Raw genomic sequence first — 23748 nt, forward strand, 5'->3', positions numbered from 1 at the left:
TTATTTCATTAGAACCACCAATTGATTTTACAAAACAGCCCAGGGAGGAACCATTCAGGGACTCTTTCACATATACAGAGGAAGGAGGCAGGCCAGAATACAGACAATGTCTATAGCTCAGTGGATCACAAGTGGTTCACATTTCATCATGGGCAATCAAACTCATAGTTGCCTGATAATAGGGACTGTTAAAGAACATGTGTGGCATAACATAAGGTGGCTGTTGTGGGGACAAAACATAATGACTTTAATGTCGGAGCAGGTGACCCAATGCAAACATTGGTAATATTTGTGAATATTAATGGGATATTCACTAAGAAACTTCACTCCTATCATTGGAAGTACAGGTGTAGTAGTAGTAGTAGTAGTTTGGATTTGATATCCCGCTTTATCACTACCCTAAGGAGTCTCAAAGCGGCTAACAATCTCCTTTCTCTTCCTCCCCACAACAAACACTCTGTGAGGTGAGTGAGGCTGAGAGACTTCAAAGAAGTGTGACTGGCCCAAGGTCACCCAGCAGCTGCATGTGGAGGAGCCGGGAATCAAACCCGGTTCACCAGATTATGAGTCCATTGCTCCTAACCACTATACCACTGGTGGGCACAGTAGCACTCACAGGCACCATGTTGGTCACCCTTGAATAGTCTTCTTTTCTTATTTGGGGGGGGGTCATTATAAGCCCTGCCATCTGTTCCTATCTGGGAGAGAGATTTCAGCTGAGAATATGTGACAAACAAGTTTTCTCAGTTCCATAGGGACTACCCAACCTTAACTCAACAGCTGTCTTTAACACAATAACTATCTTCACAATTACCTCGTCAGAATGGTAATTAGTTCTGATATTCATTCAAACCCCAGTGGAATTTCAGTGTCCTCTTACAAAACAAAGAGCAAAGCCTGCTATTAATATACCCAGTACACTTCAAAGGTAGGGAGACAGACTAGGAACAGGCAAAGATCCACAGCTCTGATCTTGGATATTCCAGGCTTTGGGAATATCAGGAAAATGTGAAATGTTCAAGTAAGAAGAAAACAGAGGATTTTGTATGTAGAGTGAAGATTTGGTCTTGTACTGAGAATGGTTTCAGTCATCCTGCTACTGTCCCTGTTTCCTCACATGACATGCGTAGCGTATGCTGTCCAATGCAGCTTCCATTATCCACAAGCTCCAGTTCAGACTTATAACCAGCCAGGAAACTTCATCATTGGTGGCATTGCTTATCATGCCTGCATCGTCCACAGTGAAATACTCTTCACAAAAGAACCCCTGCCAGCGTTGACAGAATCATTTGTGTAAGGCATTAAAGATCATTTCCTTTTCTGTCCATGTATTTTGACACTCAGATAGTGAGTGGAGTTGTAAACCAACATTTGGAGGAAGGGACCAGTTTTACTACCCCAAACCTAGCAGTTTCTCCTAATGTTAAGCAAAAAATCTGCTCTTTTTTGCAGTTCTCACTCATTACTCATTTCCCTTTGTAGCAATAGCAAATAGGCCTGCTCCACCTTCTTCCTATTCGAAGACGGCTATATTTTCTCCTCTTAAGCATTTCTTTTTCAGAATAAATATACACAGCTCATTTGACTTTTCAGTGTTGCTTATTTTAGTAAATGATCTTTAGAAAGATATCCTACTCAGACAACACACGGTGTGTCGTGTTCTGAACTTGAAGACTAGTTTTGCTTATCTTTTAGGGCAAAGAGTTATTTATGATTAACTGCTGTAATCATGAACAAATTAAAGGGACATTAACACAGTGGAAATAATTAAGTTATGTGTGGAATATCATTTTGATACAAAATAAAACTCTCATTCTAGCATTGTGCCTAAGTATTACCAGCACATAACAGCCTTGGCTTTTGCAGTAAAGGAGATCAATGAAAACCATCATATCTTACCCAATCTCACGTTGGGATTCAACATCTATGACAGCCATAACAATGCAAAGAAAACATATCATGCCACAATGCTGCTTCTATCAACTCTGGAAAGATTTATCCCTAACTACGTATGTGACAACCAGAAAAATCTAATAGCTGTCATTGGGGGGCTGGATGCCCAAATTTCCATTAATGTGGCAAGCCTCTTGAATAACTTTAAGGTTCCACAGGTAGGACATCTCTCTCTCTCTCTCTCTCTCTCTCTCTCTCTCTCTCTCTCTCTCTCTCTCTCTCTCCCTCTCTCTCTCGTGTGATATGGGAATTTAAGAGACACAGTTGATGTAGTCTGATGTTTCTGGTGTCATTTTATTTTATTAATGAATTTTATTTACAGTTTTTTACACTCACATACTTCCAATGCAGATACATATGAACCCCCCCCCCCACCTTCGTGGTTTATTCTCTTAGATTTATAATACTGCATTTTAAACTGTACTCCATTTTAGTTACTCTACAATTAATATTGGTAACAGTTTTAACTGCTTGGTTTAAGTTAAGCCTACCATTATTTTTCAGATATACCACAAATATTTACCACTCCTAAAAAAAAAATCCTCTTGGTTTCTTACCACACCTGCTAATTTTGCCATTCTGGCATAATCCTTCAATTTAATCAGCCACTCTTCCTTAGTTAGAACAGCATCCTCTTTCCATCTCTGGGCAAATGCCATTCTGGATGTGGTTGTAGCATACATAAACAAATTCCTTGGGAATTTCTGTATTCATACACACACACACACACACACACACACACACACACACACACACACACACAGTGGTACCTCTACTTACGAATTTAATGCGTTCCGAACACACATTTGTAAGTCAAAAAAAGTTGTAAGTCGAATCCCATAGGAATGCATTAGAAAAAATTCGTAAGTTGAAGCAACCCTTTCTAAAAATTGGTAAGTAGAAAAAATACTATCTAAATCGCATCCAAGATGGCGGACGGAGCTCCATTCGTAAGTAGAAACATTCATAAGTAGAGTTATTCGTAAGTAGAGGTACCACTGTATAGGAAAAGGGATCCCTGACCATTAGGTCCAGTCATGACTGACTCTGGGTTTGTGGCTCTCATCTCGCATTATTGGCTGAGGGAGCCGGCGAACAGCTTCCAGGTCATGTGGCCAGCATGACAAAGCTGCTTCTGGCGAACCAGAGCAGCGCACGAAAACACCGTTTACCTTCCCGCTGTAGCGGTACCTATTTATCTACTTGCACTTTGACATGCTTTTGAACTGCTAGGTTGGCAGGAGCTGGGACCGAGCAATGGGAGCTTACCCCATCGCACGGATTTGAACCGCCAACCTACTGATCGGCAAACCCTAGGCTCTGTGGTTTAACCCACAGTGCCACCCACATCCCTATATATATATATATATATATATATATATATATATATATATATATATATATATTGTTGCAAACTGCCCCGTGTTCTTGAGATGAAAGTTGGTATAGAAATTTAATCGACCAATCAATAAAAAACAGGAGGTCGACTAGCCGCCACTAAAGCCAGTGTCAATCCCTCTATGTAGCCACAGTGTTTTAAATAGAAATACATGTTATGTGGTATGTGATATAAATTCTGTTATTGTTGTCTTACTTCCCCATCCTGCAATCTCTCTTCAGCTCATATATGGCTCTGTGCCATTGATGGATTCTAAATCCAGTGGACGTTCTTTCTACCAGATGGTTCCCCAGGAATCCCTTCAGTACACAGGGATTCTTTCTTTGTTTCTGCATTTCAGGTGGACATGGATTGGCATCCTTGTAATGGATAATGAAAATGGTGAAAGATTTCTGCAAACGTTGTTGCCAATGTTTTCCCAGAAAGGTGTCTGCTCTGCCTTCATAAGCAGAGTGCCTACATTAACTACTGACTCCCAAATTCATGAAATACTAGACGATGGGACAAAAATATATACTGAAGTAATGAATAGCAAAGCGAATGTTGTCCTGTTTTATGGAGAATCTAAATCCATGGTGTTTTTGAGATGGATTCCATATTTTGCAGAATATCCACCAAATCTACCCAGAAGTATAGTATGGATAACGACAGCCCAAATGGAACTCGCTTCACAATTTTATCAAAGGGACTGGGAAACAGAAATATTTCATGGTGTCCTCTCCTTCACAGTTCACTCCAATGATGTACCAGATTTCAAATCATTTGTTGAGAAACGAAATCCTTCCCATGCAAAAGGAGATGGTTTTATCACAGGATTCTGGCAACAAGCCTTTGGCTGTGAATTCCCAAATCCAGATGTGGGAGATGTGAAAGGGGATATTTGCACTGAGAATGAGAAATTGGAGTGCCTTTCAGCGCCATTTTTTGAAATGAGCATGTCAGGACACAGCTACAACATATACAATGCTGTCTATGCTGTTGCCTATGCTTTACATGGTATGTTCTCGTCTATATTCAGACACAGAGGAAGGGAAGGTAAAGTGGGAGTGAAGCATCAGAATAAACAATTGTGGCAGGTAATGGGCTCAATTTCAAGTGGTACAGCACCAGAAGCAGTGCATGCTGGAGATGTATATGATACTGCATATATTGTGGGCCTGCCCCAAAATCACATTTTCGGGGGTGGAGAAGAAGATATAACTGAAATTGAATGTGTGTGTGTGTCTGTGTGTGTGTGTGTGTGTGTGAGAGAGAGAGAGAGAGAGAGAGAGAGAGAGAGAGAGAGAGAGAGAGAGATATGAAATGAAATATCATCTTTCCTTCAGGAAAATGCTAAATGTTTGTTGAAGGCCTTTTTGCCATAACCATGAAATCCTTGTCTTTACACCTCTTTCCCAACTGTTGTGTTGCTTGTTAATTCTATAATCAGGATGTATTTATATATTTTATTTAACAATTTTGTAATTGATCCTTTTATAACCAATACTTAGAATTCCGTTGGTGCATGTAGAGCTCTGTGTATTAAAATTAAAGTATAAATTACATGCCTAATTTGTTGTTGTTATTTATTCAATGTAAATACAGTGTGTGTGTATGTCTGTGTGTGTGTGTGTGTGTGTGTGTGTCAGCCTTTTTTAAATTCTTGCCTTTTCCAATTCAACCTAGCTCCACCATTTTCTCAGAAGTGTCTCCTTTAACAACAGTGGTGGGGACACCATTTCCTTTGACCAGCATGGAGAGTTAATGGCTGGGTTTGATATGATCAATTGGATTGTTTCCTCAAACCAATCATTTCATAGAATGAAAGTTGGGAGGGTGGATCCCAACCAAATGTTCACCATCAATGAGGAGGCCATAACATGGTGCAGTGGGTTTAATCAGGTAGGTCACTCAGTAATTGCAAATGATATCCAAGTTTCAGTGATCACTGTCTAAAACTAATTTCATCATCCTGTCATGAACCTTCATAGAATTATGTTATTCATTAGAAAAAAATCTAACTTACATAATGTCAATACATGCAGCTCTCGCTATCTGAACATAATGCATTCTCAGGAAATCATTTGTTAGCTGAGTGTTCGTATAACGAATCATCAATTTCCTTCAAATCATATGGGGAAATTTCAAATACATTCCCAATCACAGAATTTTGACCCGCAAATAACCACAAAACAAAACAGGAAACTTGCAAAAGAGAAGCAAAGGTGTGGGGAAATGATCTCTTATTTGCCCAACTCTTTTCCTTCTTCCCTCATCCTCCCACCATTGTTTCAGGCAAAATCCCTGCTATGGACCAGAAGAACACACACACCTAAGTCTTGTTAAAGGCTGCTTATTTGTTTACAGTAGTACATGAAGGTCCAGCTGTTTGGATGTCAGAATGTTTGGTGCTTTTAGCAAGGTTTTGGTACTAATTCCTTGTGTTTGGATAAGTGATTTTTTTGTACAATGAGCATTTGGATAGTGGCACCTGTGTGTTTTGTTAATATATAGGCATGATATGATACCATATTGATTATGTTAATGAAGAAAGGTAGCAGAAGCTTGCAGCCTTGACCATATCTGATTTATGCTGATATTACTTAGGAACAAAAGAAAAGACCACAAAAACTTTTTATTATGTTTTTATGTGTGCAGGAAGCCACCCAGAGTGGCTGGGGGAACCCAGAAAGATGGGCCGGGTAATAATAATGTTGTTGTTGTTGTTGTTGTTGTTGTTGTTGTTGTTGTTGTTGTTATATTGATTGCAAAGTTAATTTTGCACTTTCATTTATTAATTAGTTGCAGCCTGTTTCTTTATGTAATGAGAGGTGCCATCCTGGCTTTAGGAAGAAAGTGAAGGACGGGGAACCATTTTGCTGCTATGATTGCATCCCATGTCCTGAAGGGAAGATCTCAGGCCAAGAGGGTAAGAATTTTGTTTATACTGCATTATGAAATAGAATTGATCTGGTTACAACGTACCAGAAAGTGCCTCTAAGCTTATGGCTGTTTCAGGGCTACTTTCCTTCACCGCTTGAAATGTGATTGCAATGTTTATTTATTTTTTTTAAAAAAATATTTTTTATTAAATTTTCCAAATAAACACAAAACACAAAAAACTGATTGCAATTTATCTTAAAATTTCCCCATCTCAGTCTTTCACTCTGCTGAGCTGTGACTTCCCTCCCTCCTGTCATTCGGCTTTATTCCTCACTCCTGTCTCGCAGTTCCTTTTTATAAACATAGATAAGTTCACTTCATAGGATTTATTTCAGTCCTGCAAGTGTCTTTAATCTTCTGCAGTTCTTCTCCATATACTCTATAAATTTACTCCATTCCCTCTGGAACTTTGTCTCTCCCTGGTTTCGAATCCCGCAAGTCAACTTTGCCAGTTCTGCATAGTCCATCATCTTCGTTTGCCACTCCTCAATTGTCGGTATCTCCTGTAATTTCCACTTTGGGGCTAATAAAGTCCTCACCGTGGTTGTAGCATCCTATATAATAAAGTCTCTGTGTCTCTGCGTCCAGTCCCTGTGTCCCTGTGTCTGCACTACTGCACATGTGCCCCAAGGACACAGGGATTGGACGCAGAGACTTGGAGCGCAGAGACCGGCCCCTCCTCCGCCTCCTCCCGCTGTCCCAAGTGGCGACGGCCTCCTCCACCTCCCTTCTCCTGAGGAGAAGGAAGAGGCCTCTGCCGCCGCCTCCCACAGCGCGCCTCAGTTAAGCGCGCCGCCCCTTGCTCTCCCGCCTTGCCGCCCTGCGTCACTCCACCGCAACAGGGAGGTAGAGGAGGCCGTCGCCACTCGGGACAGCGGGAGGAAGAGGAGGAGGGGCCGGTGGGCCTCAGGCGCTCGACAGAGGTGACGCCTGCGCGGTCCCAGGGCTTCTCCTTCGTTCCCGCCCGGCTAGCGCCCGTTTACTGAACGGGCTGAATGACACTAGTACATAAATAGTCTCTGATCTCCCTTTGCTATTTCCTGTCCCATTAAACCAATGGGACAATAAATGCAATGTTTATTAATGTGGACATTGAAGGCAGCAACTGTTGTAGAATAAATTATCTCATAGTTGTGATCATTTGCCTTGGGCTATTCATATAACCACACCTTGAAGGGGGGGTGTCTCCTCAGGGTTCTCATCCATGCTGAAGGGAGAAAGCAACTGGTTTACAGCATTGGTGACCAGGCCTGTCTCAGGGCACCACAAACACCTCTGCCTGTTAACATATATGTGAATGGAAACAAACTAGTTGAAATAACACCACTATTTGATTGCTCCAGCAAAGAAATGCACACTGAATCTACCCTGCAATTTAAATATGAAATATTTCCTTTCTGAAACGAACAATTACACCATGATATTAAGATTAAAAACCACTTATTTTATTTTTCAGATATGAATGATTGTGATATATGCTCAGAAGAAAAATATGCAAATAATAATCAGGATGAGTGCATTTCCAAGGATATAAGCTTCTTGTCCTTTGAAGAACCTTTGGGAGTCAGTTTAGTCTATTTCGCTCTTTCCCTTTCTTTGGTGACAGCTCTGGTGCTGTGGACATTTATGAAGCACCATGACACACCTATTATCAAGGCAAACAATCGGGACCTCACCTACACTCTCCTCATTGCCCTTCTGTTCTGCTTCCTTTGTGCACTGCTATTCATTGGACAGCCAGAGAGGGTGAGATGTCTCCTCCGACAAATTGCTTTTGGCATCATCTTCTCAGTAGCTGTTTCTTGTATACTGGCAAAAACTATCACAGTTGTTCTGGCTTTTATGGCCACCAAACCTGGATCCAGGATGCGGAAGTGGGTAGGGAAGAGAATGACCACGTTCATTGTGGCTTCCTGCTCCCTTACTCAAGCTGCTGTCTGTACTGTGTGGCTGGGATTCTCACCCCCATTCCCAGATGTTGATATGCACTCAATGGCTAAGGAAATTGTTCTAGAATGTAATGAGGGATCTGTGACTATGTTTTACTGTGTCCTGGGCTACATGGGCTTCTTGGCTCTTGTCAGCTTCACTGTGGCTTTCCTTGCCAGGAAGTTACCTGACAGTTTCAACGAAGCCAAGTTCATCACTTTCAGCATGCTGGTCTTTTGCAGTGTTTGGGTATCTTTTGTTCCAACCTACCTCAGTACCAAGGGAAAATACATGGTCGCTGTGGAAATCTTTTCTATCTTAGCCTCCGGTGCTGGTCTGCTGGGTTGCATCTTTGCCCCAAAATGCTACATAATTGTGCTGCGGCCTGAGCTGAACAACAGGGAACATCTAATAAGAAATAAGGCTTGAATAATTTGTTTGTCTGCATTGCTCACTATAGTTCTTAAGACTAGAGTTTTATGATTGCACAGCAGATTGTTTGTAAGAATTTATTTGGATAAATGTTTTTTTGTCTGTTTTTTGAACTAAAAAACCTTCTGAGACTCTGAGACTTTGAGGCCTTGTACTGTTATGATGCTGCAAGTGTAGGTAGAATGAACATGGCACAGCACAAAATGATTTCCATGGGGAAGTTCATAAAATGCCACAAAATTATAAAGACAACCACTCCCAGCCACCACATGCTTTGTTTGGGAAGTCAGCTTTGTCCTGCTGGCCCTGACTATTGCAGATCTCACACAAATACATGCAAATACACACATACTGATGTTGTCAAATAAAAACAGAGAGAATTTCCCAGTACTAGGAAAAAAATATAAGGTACCACTCTCATTTCACAGAGATTGCTTCCATAATACCTACAGATTTTGCCTCATAACTTTCTTCTTCAGAGGTCTAGATACTTTGTTGTTGTTGTTTAGTCATGTCCGACTCTTCGTGACCCCATGGACCATAGCACGCCAGGCACTCCTGTCTTGCACTGCCTCCCGCAGTTTGGTCAAACTCATGTTCGTAGCTTCGAGAACACTGTCCAACCATCTCGTCCTCTGTCGTCCCCTTCTCCTAGTGCCCTCCATCTTTCCCAACATCAGGGTCTTTTCCAATGATTCTTCTCTTCTCATGAGGTGGCCAAAGTATTGGAGCCTCAGCTTCAGGATCTGTCCTTCCAGTGGGCACTCAGGGCTGATTTCCTTCAGAATGGATAGGTTTGCTCTTCTTGCAGTCTATGGGACTCTCAAGATTCTCCTCCAGCACCATAATTCAAAAGCATCAATTCTTCAGCGATCAGCCTTCTTGATGGTCCAGCTCTCACTTCCATACATCACTATCTAGATACTTACTATTAAAAAAAAATGTTCAGGGTCTAAGGTATCTGCCCATTGCAAATAAGGTATTGGGTTAAAGGGCATTTGCCGAAGAGAACTTGTCATAGGCTAAACATCCACTTGAAACAACCAAAGGAAAACAGTAGAAAACTTAACTTACACCATTTATTTCACTAGAAACAACACCTGATTTTATTTTTAAGGGAGGGAAGTTGCAGAATAAACCAAGAAAAAAACATCCTATATATTTGCAGCTTGCCAGCATCAGGGCAAGCTTCGGATTCAGCACACTGCTGTTGCAGCCTGGTTGTGGCACAATGATCAGGCCCAAATCAGACTGAATACTCTCATATAATGTCATGGATTTGCTGGGTGCAGAGGAGTGGTGGGAGACACCATCTGGGAAACCCCCAAGGGAAGAAGAATCAGAATCTGGGGACTAGTGGTGAGATGACAATGAGTGGTCGAGGGAGAAGAGAGAAGACTGGAAGGAGGAGGTGTCAGAAGCTAAAGAAGTAACAGGGTTTAGTGAGTAGAAAGAATATGTGGCAGAAGGCATAGTAGCAACGAACTCTGGTGTTGAGTTATGATGTCTCTGTATTCAAAGTGGGCGCTCGGGCTGCGAGCGTGATCCGTGCGGGAGGCACGTTCGCAACCCGCAGCATTCACACCCCACGTCTGCACACGTGCGTGTCACAATTCGGCGCTTCTGCACATGCACAAAGCATGATTTAACGCTTCTGCACATGCGCACATGCCAAAACCCGGTAGTTTGACCATACTTGCAAATTTCTGAGCTATGCAGAAGTAAAATAAATATAAGAATAAGCTGTGAGATAAGAACCTGTGCATTTACAACATAGTGAGGGCAGTTGACACAGAGAAAAGTGACACAGAGAAAAGTGTGCCAAAGGTCACACAGACTGTGTGAGTCTCTATGGTTGAGCAGTTAAGAAAATGAATAGTGGTACCTCTACTTACAAATAACTCTACTTACGAATTTTTCTACTTACAAATGGAGCTCCGTCCACCATCTTGGATGCGGTTTAGATAGGATTTTTTCTACTTACGAATTTTTAGATACGGTGTATGAGCAAAAGAAGGTGTCAGTAGAAAACAATCCAACCTCCAAAGCAACATTAATGGCAGTTGCCCATGAGGTCACACAGGACCAAATTGTATTTTGAAGTCAGGAGTCTCCTATTGCTGTTCTACTTCTGCTTGAAAAAGTTAATAAATATATTGTCTACTTTTCTTTTTCTTGTTAATTAAAGATATGCTCTCTAAACTTTAATCACCATGTCTTGGGTTTGTGTGTCTGTGTGAGGGGGGGTTCCAGGGAACATATGGCATGAGGTAGGGAGGAAATTCTCCCCTACACTATACAGGGATTGTTCATCTCCAGAACTCCCCCTTCTGCTCTCCTTCTCTCACTATTTAGCTATTGTATGTTGTCCTTAAGCCCTGTCTAACTCAGTACAAAGAGAACCCAACTTTTCTTAGACCATTCTAACGAGGAAGAGAAAACCTCTGTGCAGAATATGCGACAAACAAATTTTCTTCAGCAATTCCATGAGGAATTGACTTCATAATTACTGTCCCCTTTCCCCCACGGACTGTAATTAAACCTGCTGCTTCTCAAAACCCCTGTGGCATTTCAGTAGCCACTAGTAAAGCCACTGAGGAGGATGTTTTTCATATGCACAATACCATTTAGTGCTATGAAGAGGGAATGGGAAGAGGCAAGAATCTATTCTTCTGATCTTGGCTACCCCAGGGTCCAGGCCTTTCAGGAGAATGTGCCATTCAAATCAGTCTCTTACGGTATTGTTGCAGAAGAAATAAGAGATCTGTTCCAGTGACAACATTTGTAGTCATCCCTAGGATGTCAGTTTTAGTTGTTTTGCTGCTGGTACTGTTTCCTCACATGGTGTGCAAGGCTCACATGGTTAGATGCAGTATTCATGTTCCTCACCCTCCACTTCATACATATCATCAGGCAGGAGACTTGATCATTGGTGCTGTTGTTTCTCACTTTGGCATTATAACCAATTCAATAATTCCCTTCACTGAAGAACCCCCACCAACATTATTGGAGGAGCTTGTGTAAGGTTTCATTCTCATTGATTTTGTCATTGCAATGATCAGTCCTACCACTCCATTCAGAGTTGGGGTTTATCAGCACAGGTCAGGGATTTAGAACTGTCACAGTGTAGGCTAGATATATTCTGCAGCTGGTCCTATGGGGCTCCTCCTGCCCGTTAGCTCTTCTGCAGGTGTAAGGCCTTTTAAGTGTGCAACTGATGCTCTTTCCTCTGCAAGAAGTTCTGCTGCAAGAAGATCAAAACAGAGGAGGTTGAAATGATGAGGTCTCAGCAGAGAGGCGGGCTCTGTTCCTTGCAAATACAGGGGTGGGGAATCAGACATGCATTTTGCAATTGCGTACATTCAATTCTCAAAATGCAATTGCATATTGAATGTTGAGGCTTTGAATACACGTCGAGGATGGCTTGCAGTTCAACTGCACCTTTGCATTATTTGCATTCTACTGGGATTATAAATGGCATTGGAAATCTTTTCCTTTTTAAAACTTTGTTTAAAAAGCAAGTCTATAAAAATATGAAAATTGAAACTTGAATAATAATAATAATAATAATAATAATAATAATAATAATTAAATATATACCTCTGTTTCTATAGGAAAAACCCTTTGTGTTTCCATATGTGTGTGGTTGCCTGTGTGTCTGGCTTTGCTTGCTGTTGTAATGCATTCCCAAACAGCTTTTCACTGGGATAATGCAGTCAGCCTGAGAAAAGGTTCCCACATCTGATCCAGGAGGCAGAAATGTGTAATATGCTAACATAAAGCAAGGGTTTGGGACTTAATGATTTCAAGGGACCATGCTGAATTTACTGTTCTGGAGTCAAATTGGTTTGCAAAACTGGATTTAACTCAGAATTTTTAATCCTGCCCTTCAATAGACTTGCCATTTATTCACTTCATATAAACCACATTAAACTAAAGACGGCCTTAATTAAAATAAGGGTGTATGCAGCTAAGTTCTGTTCAAAGAATGGTATTCCATTCTAGTCTTACACAGAGTAGACCCATTGAAAGTAATGGAGATGACTAAGTAAAACACCTTAATTTCAATGGATCTACTCTGAGTAGAATTTAATTGGATACAATACACAGTCAGTGTGGTGTAGTGTATAAGCGTACAATGAAGCTCACTGGGTGACCTTGGGCCAGTCACTGCCCAATTTACTTCACATGGTTGTTGTGAGGATTAAATGAAGGGGGGAACCAGGGCTTTTTTTCCATCTGGAACTCATTGGAACTCAGTTCTAGCACTTCTCTGGTGGGCGCCATTGCTATTATAAGAGGACAAGGGAGGTATGCATTATGAGTTCTGGCACATTAGAAAAATAGCACTAGGTGAAAACTTGTATGCCGCCTTGAGCTCTTGGAAGAAAATGGTAGGAAAGAAATGCTGTGTGTGTGTGTGTGTGTGTGTGTGTGTGTGTGTGTGAGAGAGAGAGAGAGAGAGAGAGAGAGAGAGAGAGAGAGAGAGAGAGAGATACCGTAATGAGTTTAAAAACTTAAATGCAACAATAAGGTCACAGATTAGCACAGAACACAGTGCCAATACTTAAACTAAGTGCGGATGTCCTTGCATGTAATATCTGGTACACAACACAACTCTCATTCTAGTGTACTACCTAAGTATTATCAGAATATCCTGGCCTTGGCATTTGCAGTGAAGGAGATCAATGAAAACCCTGAGATCTTACCCAATCTTACGTTGGGCTTCCACATCTATGACAGCTATGACAATGCAAGGAGGACCTATCATGCCTCATTGCTACTGCTATCAGCACTAAAGAGATTGCTTCCTAACTATGTATGTGACATTCAGCAAAATCTAATAGCAATCATTGGAGGACTGGAACCCCAAATTTCTCTTTATGTGTCAACCATCCTGGATATCTATAAGATTCCACAGGTAAGTCATCATGTGTGGTGGTGGTTTGAGCATTCAACTCACACTTTCTTCAGTCTTCCAGATTTGTGTATGTGTGTATAATTAAAAGACAGAGGGAAAAGTGTTTTGGACCACATGATATGGATCTTAGAAAAATAAGACTACATGTACAGATAAAGGACAATAGTGTTTATAGTGCATTAATAAATTACGCAAACACATACACACACAGTTTGTGTTCCCAGTGTTCAAGTGGGTAAGCTTGGACTTTTATCCCATTCAGAATTTTATTTTTTTTAATTTTTTGTTATTCTATTTGTATTTTATTCATAATTTTCATTTAGAACAAATATACATTTCAGCAACAGTTCAGCAATAATTCTAACATTTCAACATTCGACTTCCCTCCCCCTGTTTCTTCAGTTCCTTAAATTTATTTTCATCATTCCCTGCATATTCCAAATTATCTCAACTTATTCTTTAGTTCATCTGTTTTCATATATGTTTTTCAAGTTTCTACAATAATCCTGCCAATGTCTTCATCTGTTTGCAATTTGTTTGTAAATATTCAATAAACCATTTCCATTCCTTTATAGAAAGTTTGTTGTCTTCATTTCCTATTCTTCCAGTAAGTTTTGCAATTTCTATTAATTTCTGTAGCCATTCTTCTCTCATCAGAACTTCTTCTTTCCATTTTTGGGCAAATAACATTTTTGCAGCTGCAGTTGCATACATAAATAAATTTCTATAATGTTTAGGTAGCTCTGATCCCATAATTCCCAAGAGAAAAGCTTCTGAGTTTTTGTTTTTGTTTTTGTTTTTTTTACAAATGTTACCTTAAACATCTTTTCAATTCATTATATTCATTATATACATTTCCCCGTAAGCTTTAACATTATTACAAGATCAGCACATATGGGAAAAGGTACCTTCTTTCTCTTTACATTTCCAACACTTATTCAATTTTGATTTATACATTTTTGCCTGTCTACCAAGTGTTAGGTACCATCTATATAACATTTTCATATTATTTTCTCTTAAACCATAACATGCTGTAAATTTCATATCCATATTCCACAATCGTTCCCATGCTTCCATTTCTATGTTATGACCAATATCTATTGCCCAGTGTGTCATTGATGATTTCACTTGTTCATCTTTTGTCTCCTATTCCAAAAACATCTTATACATTTTAGACATCACTTTAACATTACAGTCTAAAAGGTCTCTCTCTGGTTGAGATAATTGTTCCCCAAACACCCATTTCATATCCTTTTTAAATACTACATTCAAATGATGCTATTATATCCATGTGTGTGTGTGTGTGTGTGTGTGTGTGTGTGTGTGTATATATATATATATATATATATATATATATATATATATATATATATATATATATATATATAACATTCCTAATAAATCCTTAAACTCTTTTAATTTAAATTCTTCACCCTACTCTCTTAGCAAATTTCTATAGGTTACCCAATTTTCCTCCTCCACCACGACCACCTCCTTCTCCTCCTCCGCCACCTCTATGGCACCCAATGGTGAAAGCCAAAGTGGTGTTTTTGTGTCTAGTAAAGTTGTATATACAGACTTTTCCTAATTATATTCAGAAATTAAAATATTGCTTTTTCCTTTTTCTTTCTTGCAACCCGCATGTAGAATGAATATTGTTAGAGATTGAACAGTTTTTGGCTATATAACTACATATAATGTGAAGAGAACCACTTTTGTGTTATGCTTGTATATTTTATCTTAGTAGTAAATATTATTTTTATTATAGAGAGCCAGCGTGGTGTAGTGGTTAAGAGCGGTGGATTCGTAATCTGGTGAACCGGGTTCGCTTCCCCACTCCTCCACATGCAGCTGCTGGGTGACCTTGGGCTAGTCCCACTTCTTTGAAGTCTTTCAGCTCCACTCACCTCACAGAGTGTTTGTTGTGGGGGAGGAAGGGAAAGGAGAATGTTAGCCTCTTTGAGACTCCTTCGGGTGGTGATAAAGCAGGATATCAAATCCAAACTCTTCTCTTCATCTTCTATAACTACTACTACTACTACTACTACTACTACTACTAATGACTAGTGCTTTCTGCAAACCACTTCTGCATGGACAGGCCACCTGTCAACCCCAGAACATCTGTAGGAAGGAGGTGTATTTCGCAAACTAGACCATAATTTTGACTGAAGCAACAATAAAAGACTCAAAACATGAGTAACTTATATTCAGGTGAGAGAGATTGTTCAGCCTGTGCAGCTAGGGTAAAAAAAAATTGACTAGATACTCATTGTAATGAGTGTTTTTTAATGATACACACATTTTTAATTTAATTTCTGAATATTAGTGAAAAGAATGACCTAGAATGGCCCAGCGGAGTTCCTCTCTCAGATATGAGCCCATGAAAATTGGAGTTGGCCAGACAGATTCATTGCATGAGAGCGATAACACACATTTACTTTACAGGGTTGTTGCAAGGATTGTTTGCACAATGTACACAAATAGCTATGAAGAATGTAAGTTGGTTTATAAATGCTGCTATTATTTCCCTCCATGCATCTCCCCTTAGGTTATATATGGCTCTACTCCAGTAATGAATGATAAAACCCCAGGCCTTTCCTTCTACCAGATGGTCCCTCAGGAAGCCCATCAGTATGTAGGGATTCTTTCTTTGCTCCTACATTTTAAGTGGACATGGATCGGGATCCTTATTATGGATGATGAGAATGGAGAAAGATTTGTGCAAGCTGCGTTTGCAGAATTTCCCCAGAAAGGTGTCTGTTTTGCCTTCATAGAAAGAGCTCCCAAATTCATTTCTGTCAGTCAGTTTAACGATATGCTACAGCAGGGTGCAAAAATATATGACCGTATCATGGGCAGCAAAGCTAACGCAGTGCTTTTCTATGGAGATTCTTATTCCATGGTGGTTCTGAGATGGTTGTTGTATCTACCAGCAATTGAGCATGTTGTAAACCAACCCAAAGGAAGAGTGTGGATAATGACAGCTCAGATGGAACTCATTTCTTTCCTCTATCAAAGGTATTGGGATACAGAAATAATCCATGGTGCTCTGTCTTTCACGATTCACTCAAATGATCCACCAGGATTCAAGACATTTGCTCAGAGAAGAAACCCTTCCAGCACAAAAGAAGATGGGTTTATCAGAGACTTCTGGCACCAAGTCTTTGACTGTGACCTCCCAAATACTACTGTGGGTGAAGTGGATGGGAATATGTGCACTGGGAAAGAGAAGCTGGAGAGTCTTCCAGAGATCTTCTTTGAGATGAGCATGACTGGTCACAGCTATAGCATCTACAATGCTGTGTACGCAGTGGCACATGCTTTGCATGCCATATCGTCTTCAAGAGCCTTGGCAGAAAAAAGAGTACTGAACTTTCATAATCAAGATTCATGGCAGGTAATGGGCTCAACACCCTCAGAGAGCAGAGCACCATATCTGTGGCTGTTGCCAGGGCTGTCTTACCCATAGGTGCTAAGGGTGCGGGGAACCTGGGCGCCGGGCTCTCAGGGGTGCCAGGCCGAGAGTCCAGGGCCCAAGAGTTGAGTCCAGGGAAGAGCCCGCCTGTTGGTCGGAGCACCGTGGCAGGCTCTTCTGCGGTGCCTCTGCACCACGAGTTCGGGGGTGACTGAGCCAGCGAAACACTAAGGCAGGCAGCCGGTCGGCTCCACCTTCCTGTGTGCCTGGGATTGGGCAACCGGGGGGGGGCACCGGGTGGATCTTTGCACCCCAGTGTCGCATATGCTTAAGACAACCCTGTTGCATCAGCGTCTTAACTTTGTAGCAAACTCTCTAACCAATTTATTCGGCTGTTCACATCACCTCCCCATCAGTTAACAATGAAAGAGTAATCTACACTTTTGTCAGCCTCTTTTTTCTTGTGCCCAAGCTGCCTTTGAACTATTTAGGCCCTTGGACTATCTAGCTCAGTCTTCTCGATGCTGATAGTTGTTATAAAGAATTTTGGGCAGCTGTCTTTCTCAGACCTACCTGGGGATTCCAGAGAGTGAACAGTTGGGTCTTTGCATACAAAACCTGTGTTCTAAATGTGTGCTACCACCCAAACAGTGCTTATGTTGCTGTGACATTAGAGGCATTAAAATGTGATATACTATATGTTACACATGTGCATTAATTCTGTGCTGGGGCTCAATAATGATTTTATCTCACTCTGAGTCAAACTAGAATGTCAGGAAAGCTTCCCCAGTCTTTCAGTACTTTCTTCTTTTCTGAGAAAAACATATTTATGTGTTCTTATATTTATTTAGGTTTCTCTACTCTAGGTCAATGGGCTTTGCAAGAAATAAGTCTGTCTATTTGCTGCTTTTTGAGCAGTAAAGTGTTATGGTTAAAGCAAGGAACTAGGAACTTTTTTCCCTATGTAAAATCCTTATTACCATATTAAAAATTCTCCACTTCTCCACAGAAAATATTTCTTCTACAGAAGGACTTACCAAGGTCAACGAACCAATGAATGAACTCAGGTCTCCTCTTTGTGTTTCCTGAAATGCATTTCAGTTGAACTCTCCTCATCCCCTGCCCCACAACACTCTCCCTGCCCATTTTTCCAGTGTGTTCATCTTGGAACTGGTATTATATGGATCCTCATAGTTCTCCCAAATAGAAGAATAGTTTGAAAGCAGCTAGTATGTCCTTTCCTCTTACCTGGAAGCTTCCTGGAATGATTTAGTGCAATGTAAAGGTGGGACATGGGACGTGGGTGGCACTGTGGTCTAATCCTAGGGCTTGCCGATCTGAAGGTCAGCAGTTCGAATCCCCGCGACGGGGTGAGCTCCCGTTGCTCGGTCCCAGCTCCTACCAACCTAGCAGTTCGAAAGCACGTCAAAGTGCAAGTAGATAAATAGGAATCGCTACAGTGGGAAGGTAAACGGTGTTTCCGTGTGCTGCTCTGGTTCGCCAGAAGCGGCTTTGTCATGCTGGCCACATGACCTAGAAGCTGTATGCCGGCTCCCTTGGCCAATAATGCGAGATGAGCACCGCAACCCCAGAGTCGGTCGTGACTGGACCTAATGGTCAGGGGTCCCTTTACCTATCACCCGAACAAAGAGTTGATTTCATTTATTGTATTTCTATGCCTCTTTTCATTCAAACTAATCTCTGCTTACAATCAATCAATAAAAATAACATAAAAAACATAATAGAACATCACCAAATACAGCATAAGTCATATAAAATAATGATACAAAGAATGAGTCTGACATAGTTGTTCCCCTACCAATAGACTATAGTATAGAGCAGGCATCCCCAAACTTCGGCCCTCCAGATGTTTTGGACTACAATTCCCACCATCCCTGACCACTGGTCCTGTTAGCTAGGGATTATGTGAGTTGTAGGCCAGAACATCTGGAGGGCTGCAGTTTGGGGATGCCTGGTATAGAGCATCCTGTTGCCCTTTTCTGATTTATTGACTTCACTTTTTCAACCTAGCTCCATCACTTTCTGAGAGGTATTTCATTTAACAACACTGCTGGGGATGAGGTTTCCTTCAATCACAACGGGGAATTGCTAGACGGATTTGATCTTATCAACTTGATCGTTTCTGTAAACAAATCCTTCCACAGAGTGCACATTGGGAGGATCGACCCCAAAGCTCCTCCAGAGCAAGTTTTCAGCATCAATGAGAGTGCCATCACATGGCCCAACTGGTTTAACCAGGTAGGATCCAACAGCTGGCAGTTTGGAAAGTCTTTCAATTTTGCATGGAAACACTTTTGAATAACAATTATTGCATTAGACAATGATAATGAATACCTATAAAATGCTGGTTGTTTCTTGGAAGAAGCACAGTGCATATGTCACAGTACCAGAATCAAAAAGCCCCTCAGAGTTTAGGGCACATGTTGGTAAATAATCCATACTAGCATTCCTTTCCTGCATGCACACGGAAGCTCATACCTATGACAAACTTAGTTAGTCTCTAAGGTGCTACTGGAATGATTTTTTTTATTTTATTCTTTCCTGATCAGTTATCCTACATCAAGTGTCAGTCTCAGCTTCATTTGGAATCTCTTTGTCTTCCGTTCCCCTGTCAATCTCTCTCTCTGAAGGTTATATGACATCTGGATGAGCTTGAAGGCTGGCATTCTCTCACCAAACCCACCCTTGCCAACCTACAGCCCCTCATGTCTGAATACTAGTATGGCCACTTGCAAAAAAGCAGCTAACCTAACAGATTCTATGGAATGCCTGTGTTGGGCAAGTTAGGTCCTATATGTTTCTGCCCCCATTTTATGTTCTTTACTTTATTAACTGAGAAATGTTTTTTGGGGGGAAATTGATATATATGCTACTTTATTTATTTTTATATATTCAATTATATATCGCCCATTATCAAAGATCAATGAAACTGTGACACAGTTGCTCAAAATTGCGATGCTCAAGAGGATTGAAACAAGATTGAAAGTAGAAACAAAGCAGATACAAAAAAAATTAAATATTATACTATAGGATAAAATGAACATGAAAGACTACCTATGTATATATGTGAAAATCCAAGCCACATTATACCAGTATATCATATTTATACTATTAAAGGGAAAGGGACCCCTGACCATTAGGTCCAGTCGTGACCGACTGGGGTTGCGGTGCTCATCTCGTGTTATTGGCCGAGGGAGCCGGCGTACAGCTTCCAGGTCATGTGGCCAGCATGACAAAGCCGCTTCTGGCGAACCAGAGCAGCACACAGAAACACCGTTTACCTTCCCGCTGTAGCGGTACCTATTTATCTACTTGCAATATGATGTGCTTTCGAACTGCTAGGTTGGCAGGAGCAGGGACGGAGCAACGGGAGCTCACCCCGGATTCGAACCGCCGACCTTCTGATTGGCAAGCCCTAGGCTCTGTGGTTTAACCCACAGCGCCACCCGCATCCCATCTATTTAAACTATTAGGTAATAGTAAAAGTGTTATTCTTAACATTGATTTGCATTTATTATCCAGGTGCTGTATTAAGCATTGCCTGTAATTGGAGCAAATTGTATGCTTCCAAGATTGTTTCAACCTAGAGTCAATGGTGAAACTTCCACATAGGAAGAAAATGAGGTAATAAATTTACACAGAACTGGTTGACAAAAATAGGAACTTAATTTTGTAACTTTAAAAAAAATAAAGAAAAGTAAGACACTTGTAGGCTATCAAATGCTATCTGTTGAACACATTCACATACGAATGGAATGTAGTATTTCTTTGGTAAGATAAGGAAAGACCCTCCAAACCTTAAAGGCTCCAGATTCCTTCTTCTCAAGACTATGGTTCATTATTATTTATTATTATTATTATTTATGGGTTAGACACAGCCTCTTTCTGTCTGCACTGAGAGTTGCCGTCCTGGTTCTAGGAAGAAAGCAAAAGATGGAGAGCCATTTTGTTGCTATGATTGTATTCCATGCCCAATAGGGAAGATTTCAGACCAGAAAGGTAAGAAAAAAGAAAGTCTGTGCTTCGGAGAATTGACATGTAAAAGAGGATTGCTTTTCTTTAGTGCTTGGAAAGGTTTTGTTTTGAATGTCTATGAAGAAGACACTGAAAAGCAAAGAAACTGGTGTGTGATTGAAAATCACTTCCCATTATTATAGCATTACTATATGTGTGGTCCTTACTGTTTTTCTTTTCATATATATGCAGAAATTGCATATATTTTTCCTATTTAATGAAATCTGCAAAGTTGGGGGAAAAGTTGGGGACTGTCCAAATTGCTTTTAAAACCCAATATTCTTTTAACACCTCCATAATTCTGAAATATTTAAATTAGTATTGCGAAATTCCACAGTACCACAATAGAATACAGTTTGTAATTTTGAATAAATTGCATGGATCAGATTTCTGGCATGTTTGTGAAACCAAGAAAATCTTTTCCTCTTCAGACAGGAATGAGTGTCACAAATGCAAAGATGAAAACTATCCAAACAAAAACCGGGATTTCTGTATTCCTAAGAATGTAACCTTCTTGTCCTATGAAGAAGCTTTGGGGCTCAGTTTAACATGTTTTGCTGTTTCCTTTGCTCTTAATACAGCTCTGGTGCTAGGAACATTTATGAAGCACCATGACACTCCCATAGTCATAGCAAACAACAGGAACCTCACTTACACTCTCCTCATCTCCCTCCTGCTCTGCTTCCTCTGTGCATTGCTATTTATTGGCCAGCCTCAGAAGGTGACCTGTCTCCTCCGACAAACTGCTTTTGGTGTCATCTTCTCTGTTGTTATTTCTTGTGTGTTGGCAAAAACCATCACAGTGGTTCTGGCATTCATGGCCACCAAACCAGGATCCAGGATGAGGAAGTGGATAGGGAAAAGACTGACCAACTCTATTGTTCTTTTCTGTTCTTTTGTCCAGTTAGGCATTTGTATTGTGTGGCTGGCAACTTCTCCCCCATACCCAGATGTAGATATGCACTCAATGACTGAAGAAATTGTACTAGAATGTAATGAGGAGTCTGTGATAATGTTTTATTGTGTCCTGATCTACATGGGCTGCCTGGCAATTATCAGTTTCACTGTAGCTTTCCTTGCCAGGAAGTTACCCGACAATTTCAATGAAGCCAAGTTTATCACTTTCAGCATGTTGGTTTTTTGCAGTGTTTGGCTGTCCTTTATTCCCTCCTACCTGAGCACCAAAGGAAAATACATGGTAGCTGTGGAGATCTTCTCTATTTTAGCCTCCAGTGCTGGGATTCTGGTGTGCATCTTTGCCCCAAAATGTTACATTATTTTGTTAAGGCCTGAAATGAACAATAAGGAAGAGCTTGTAAGAAGGAAAAAATGAAGAATTTAAGTCTGTAATTTGTTACACATCAGGGTGGGGAACCTCCGGTTTGCAGGCCAGTCTTCATCCACCAGAGAATCTAATTTGGCCTGCCAGGCCATTTGCACAAAACTGTGCACAGCTGCCCATCAATTGGTGTCACTGGTGGAAAGGGATTAATATTGCATAGGCTTCCCCATCCTGTAGGGAATATAATTATACAGTGTTTCATCTTTGCTATGCTGATGAGTAGAGAGGCAATATAAGTTGAAAATAGGGACTTAAAGGGGAAGAATTGCAAATACTTTTGAAAGCTTCCTCCCTCTTACCCTTTAAGTTCTTAATCTCAGGAAACATGAAGAAGGTTGCAAAGGTTTTCGTGAGTCTCTTTTAAGACCCCACCTTGTTCTGATCTTCCTTCCCTTCCAAATGAACATCTTATGAGTGCAGGAAGAGTTGGAAGAGTTGATTCCACTGCCTTTGCTTGTGCAACCTACTTCTCCTTCCCACTAATGGAGAAAGGTCACACGTAGAAAGTCAATCTTAAGCTCTTAGCCAGGCATCCCCAAACTGCGGCCCTCCAGATGTTTTGGCCTACAACTCCCATGATCCCTAGCTAACAGGACCAGTTGTTGGGGAAGATGGGAATTGTAGTCCAAAACATCTGGAGGGCTGAAGTTTGGGGGTGCCTGCTCTTAGCAAAAGCACCCTTTGAAGCAGCCTCCATTCCCACCTTCAAAACAGGAAAACCCACTGTTTAGCGTTGAATCGGAGCATGCTTCAGCCAAGTTTTCCACACATTGATGTTTGCTTCTATTCTGTATTAAAGAGTGGGTTTTCCCAGGGGAAGCAGTGGGGGAAAGGGATCCATGCCTAGAAAGCAAGGAAGACATGGAAAACTGCTCTAGGATGAGCCCTAGGTCTTGATGACAGTGAACCATAGTGTGAAGGAAGTACGAAACTGGCTACTGCCTGAGCCCACATGATCCTGTCTCCTCTGCTTGGGATAAGTAGCTATAAGCCTTTCCCCCTTAACATTTAGGCCAACTATATAGCTGGGAATGTAGTTAATTTTGACTAGCTGATTGGCACAGTTTTAGTGAGCCAATGTATAGTTTAGCAATGGTTAAATTGCATCCATTTTTTATCTTGCATGTGGTGATTCAGAGTGCTGGTTTGAACCTATAAGGCCTTAAAAGGCTCAGAACCGCAATACCTCAATAACTGCCTCTCCCCATATCCAACCTGGACTCTGTGTTCATCATCTGAGCCCTTTTTCACGTGCCTTTTCCACATGAGGTCCAGTGGGTGGCAACATGAGAACAGACTTTTTCGCAGTAGCTCCCTGCTTGTGGAATGCTCTGCTCAGGAAATTACATCTGACCAACTTCTTTATACACCTTTAGGCACCAGGCAAAAATGTTCCCCTA

General features: G+C 41.0%; 2 protein-coding genes across 2 annotated transcripts; both read left to right on the forward strand.

Moving 5' to 3' along the window:
- Window positions 1-250: 250 nt before the first annotated feature.
- Window positions 251-8632, forward strand: LOC118095460 (vomeronasal type-2 receptor 26-like). The gene is made up of 5 exons (XM_060281230.1): window positions 251-282; window positions 1820-2111; window positions 3574-4428; window positions 6134-6260; window positions 7881-8632. Exons 1-5 carry the CDS (start codon window positions 251-253, stop codon window positions 8630-8632), a joined length of 2058 nt encoding a protein of 685 aa, XP_060137213.1.
- A 4585-nt stretch (window positions 8633-13217) lies between these two features.
- LOC118095461 (vomeronasal type-2 receptor 26-like) lies at window positions 13218-22339 on the forward strand. Its single transcript, XM_035136710.2, has 5 exons — window positions 13218-13556; window positions 16105-16953; window positions 19003-19230; window positions 20865-20991; window positions 21438-22339. The coding sequence occupies exons 1-5, from the start codon at window positions 13218-13220 to the stop codon at window positions 22337-22339; spliced, it is 2445 nt and encodes an 814-aa protein (XP_034992601.2).
- The last annotated feature ends 1409 nt before the right edge of the window (window positions 22340-23748 follow it).

The sequence above is a fragment of the Zootoca vivipara genome, chromosome 13, assembly GCF_963506605.1.
Source record: "Zootoca vivipara chromosome 13, rZooViv1.1, whole genome shotgun sequence".
NCBI classification, from domain to species: domain Eukaryota; kingdom Metazoa; phylum Chordata; class Lepidosauria; order Squamata; family Lacertidae; genus Zootoca; species Zootoca vivipara.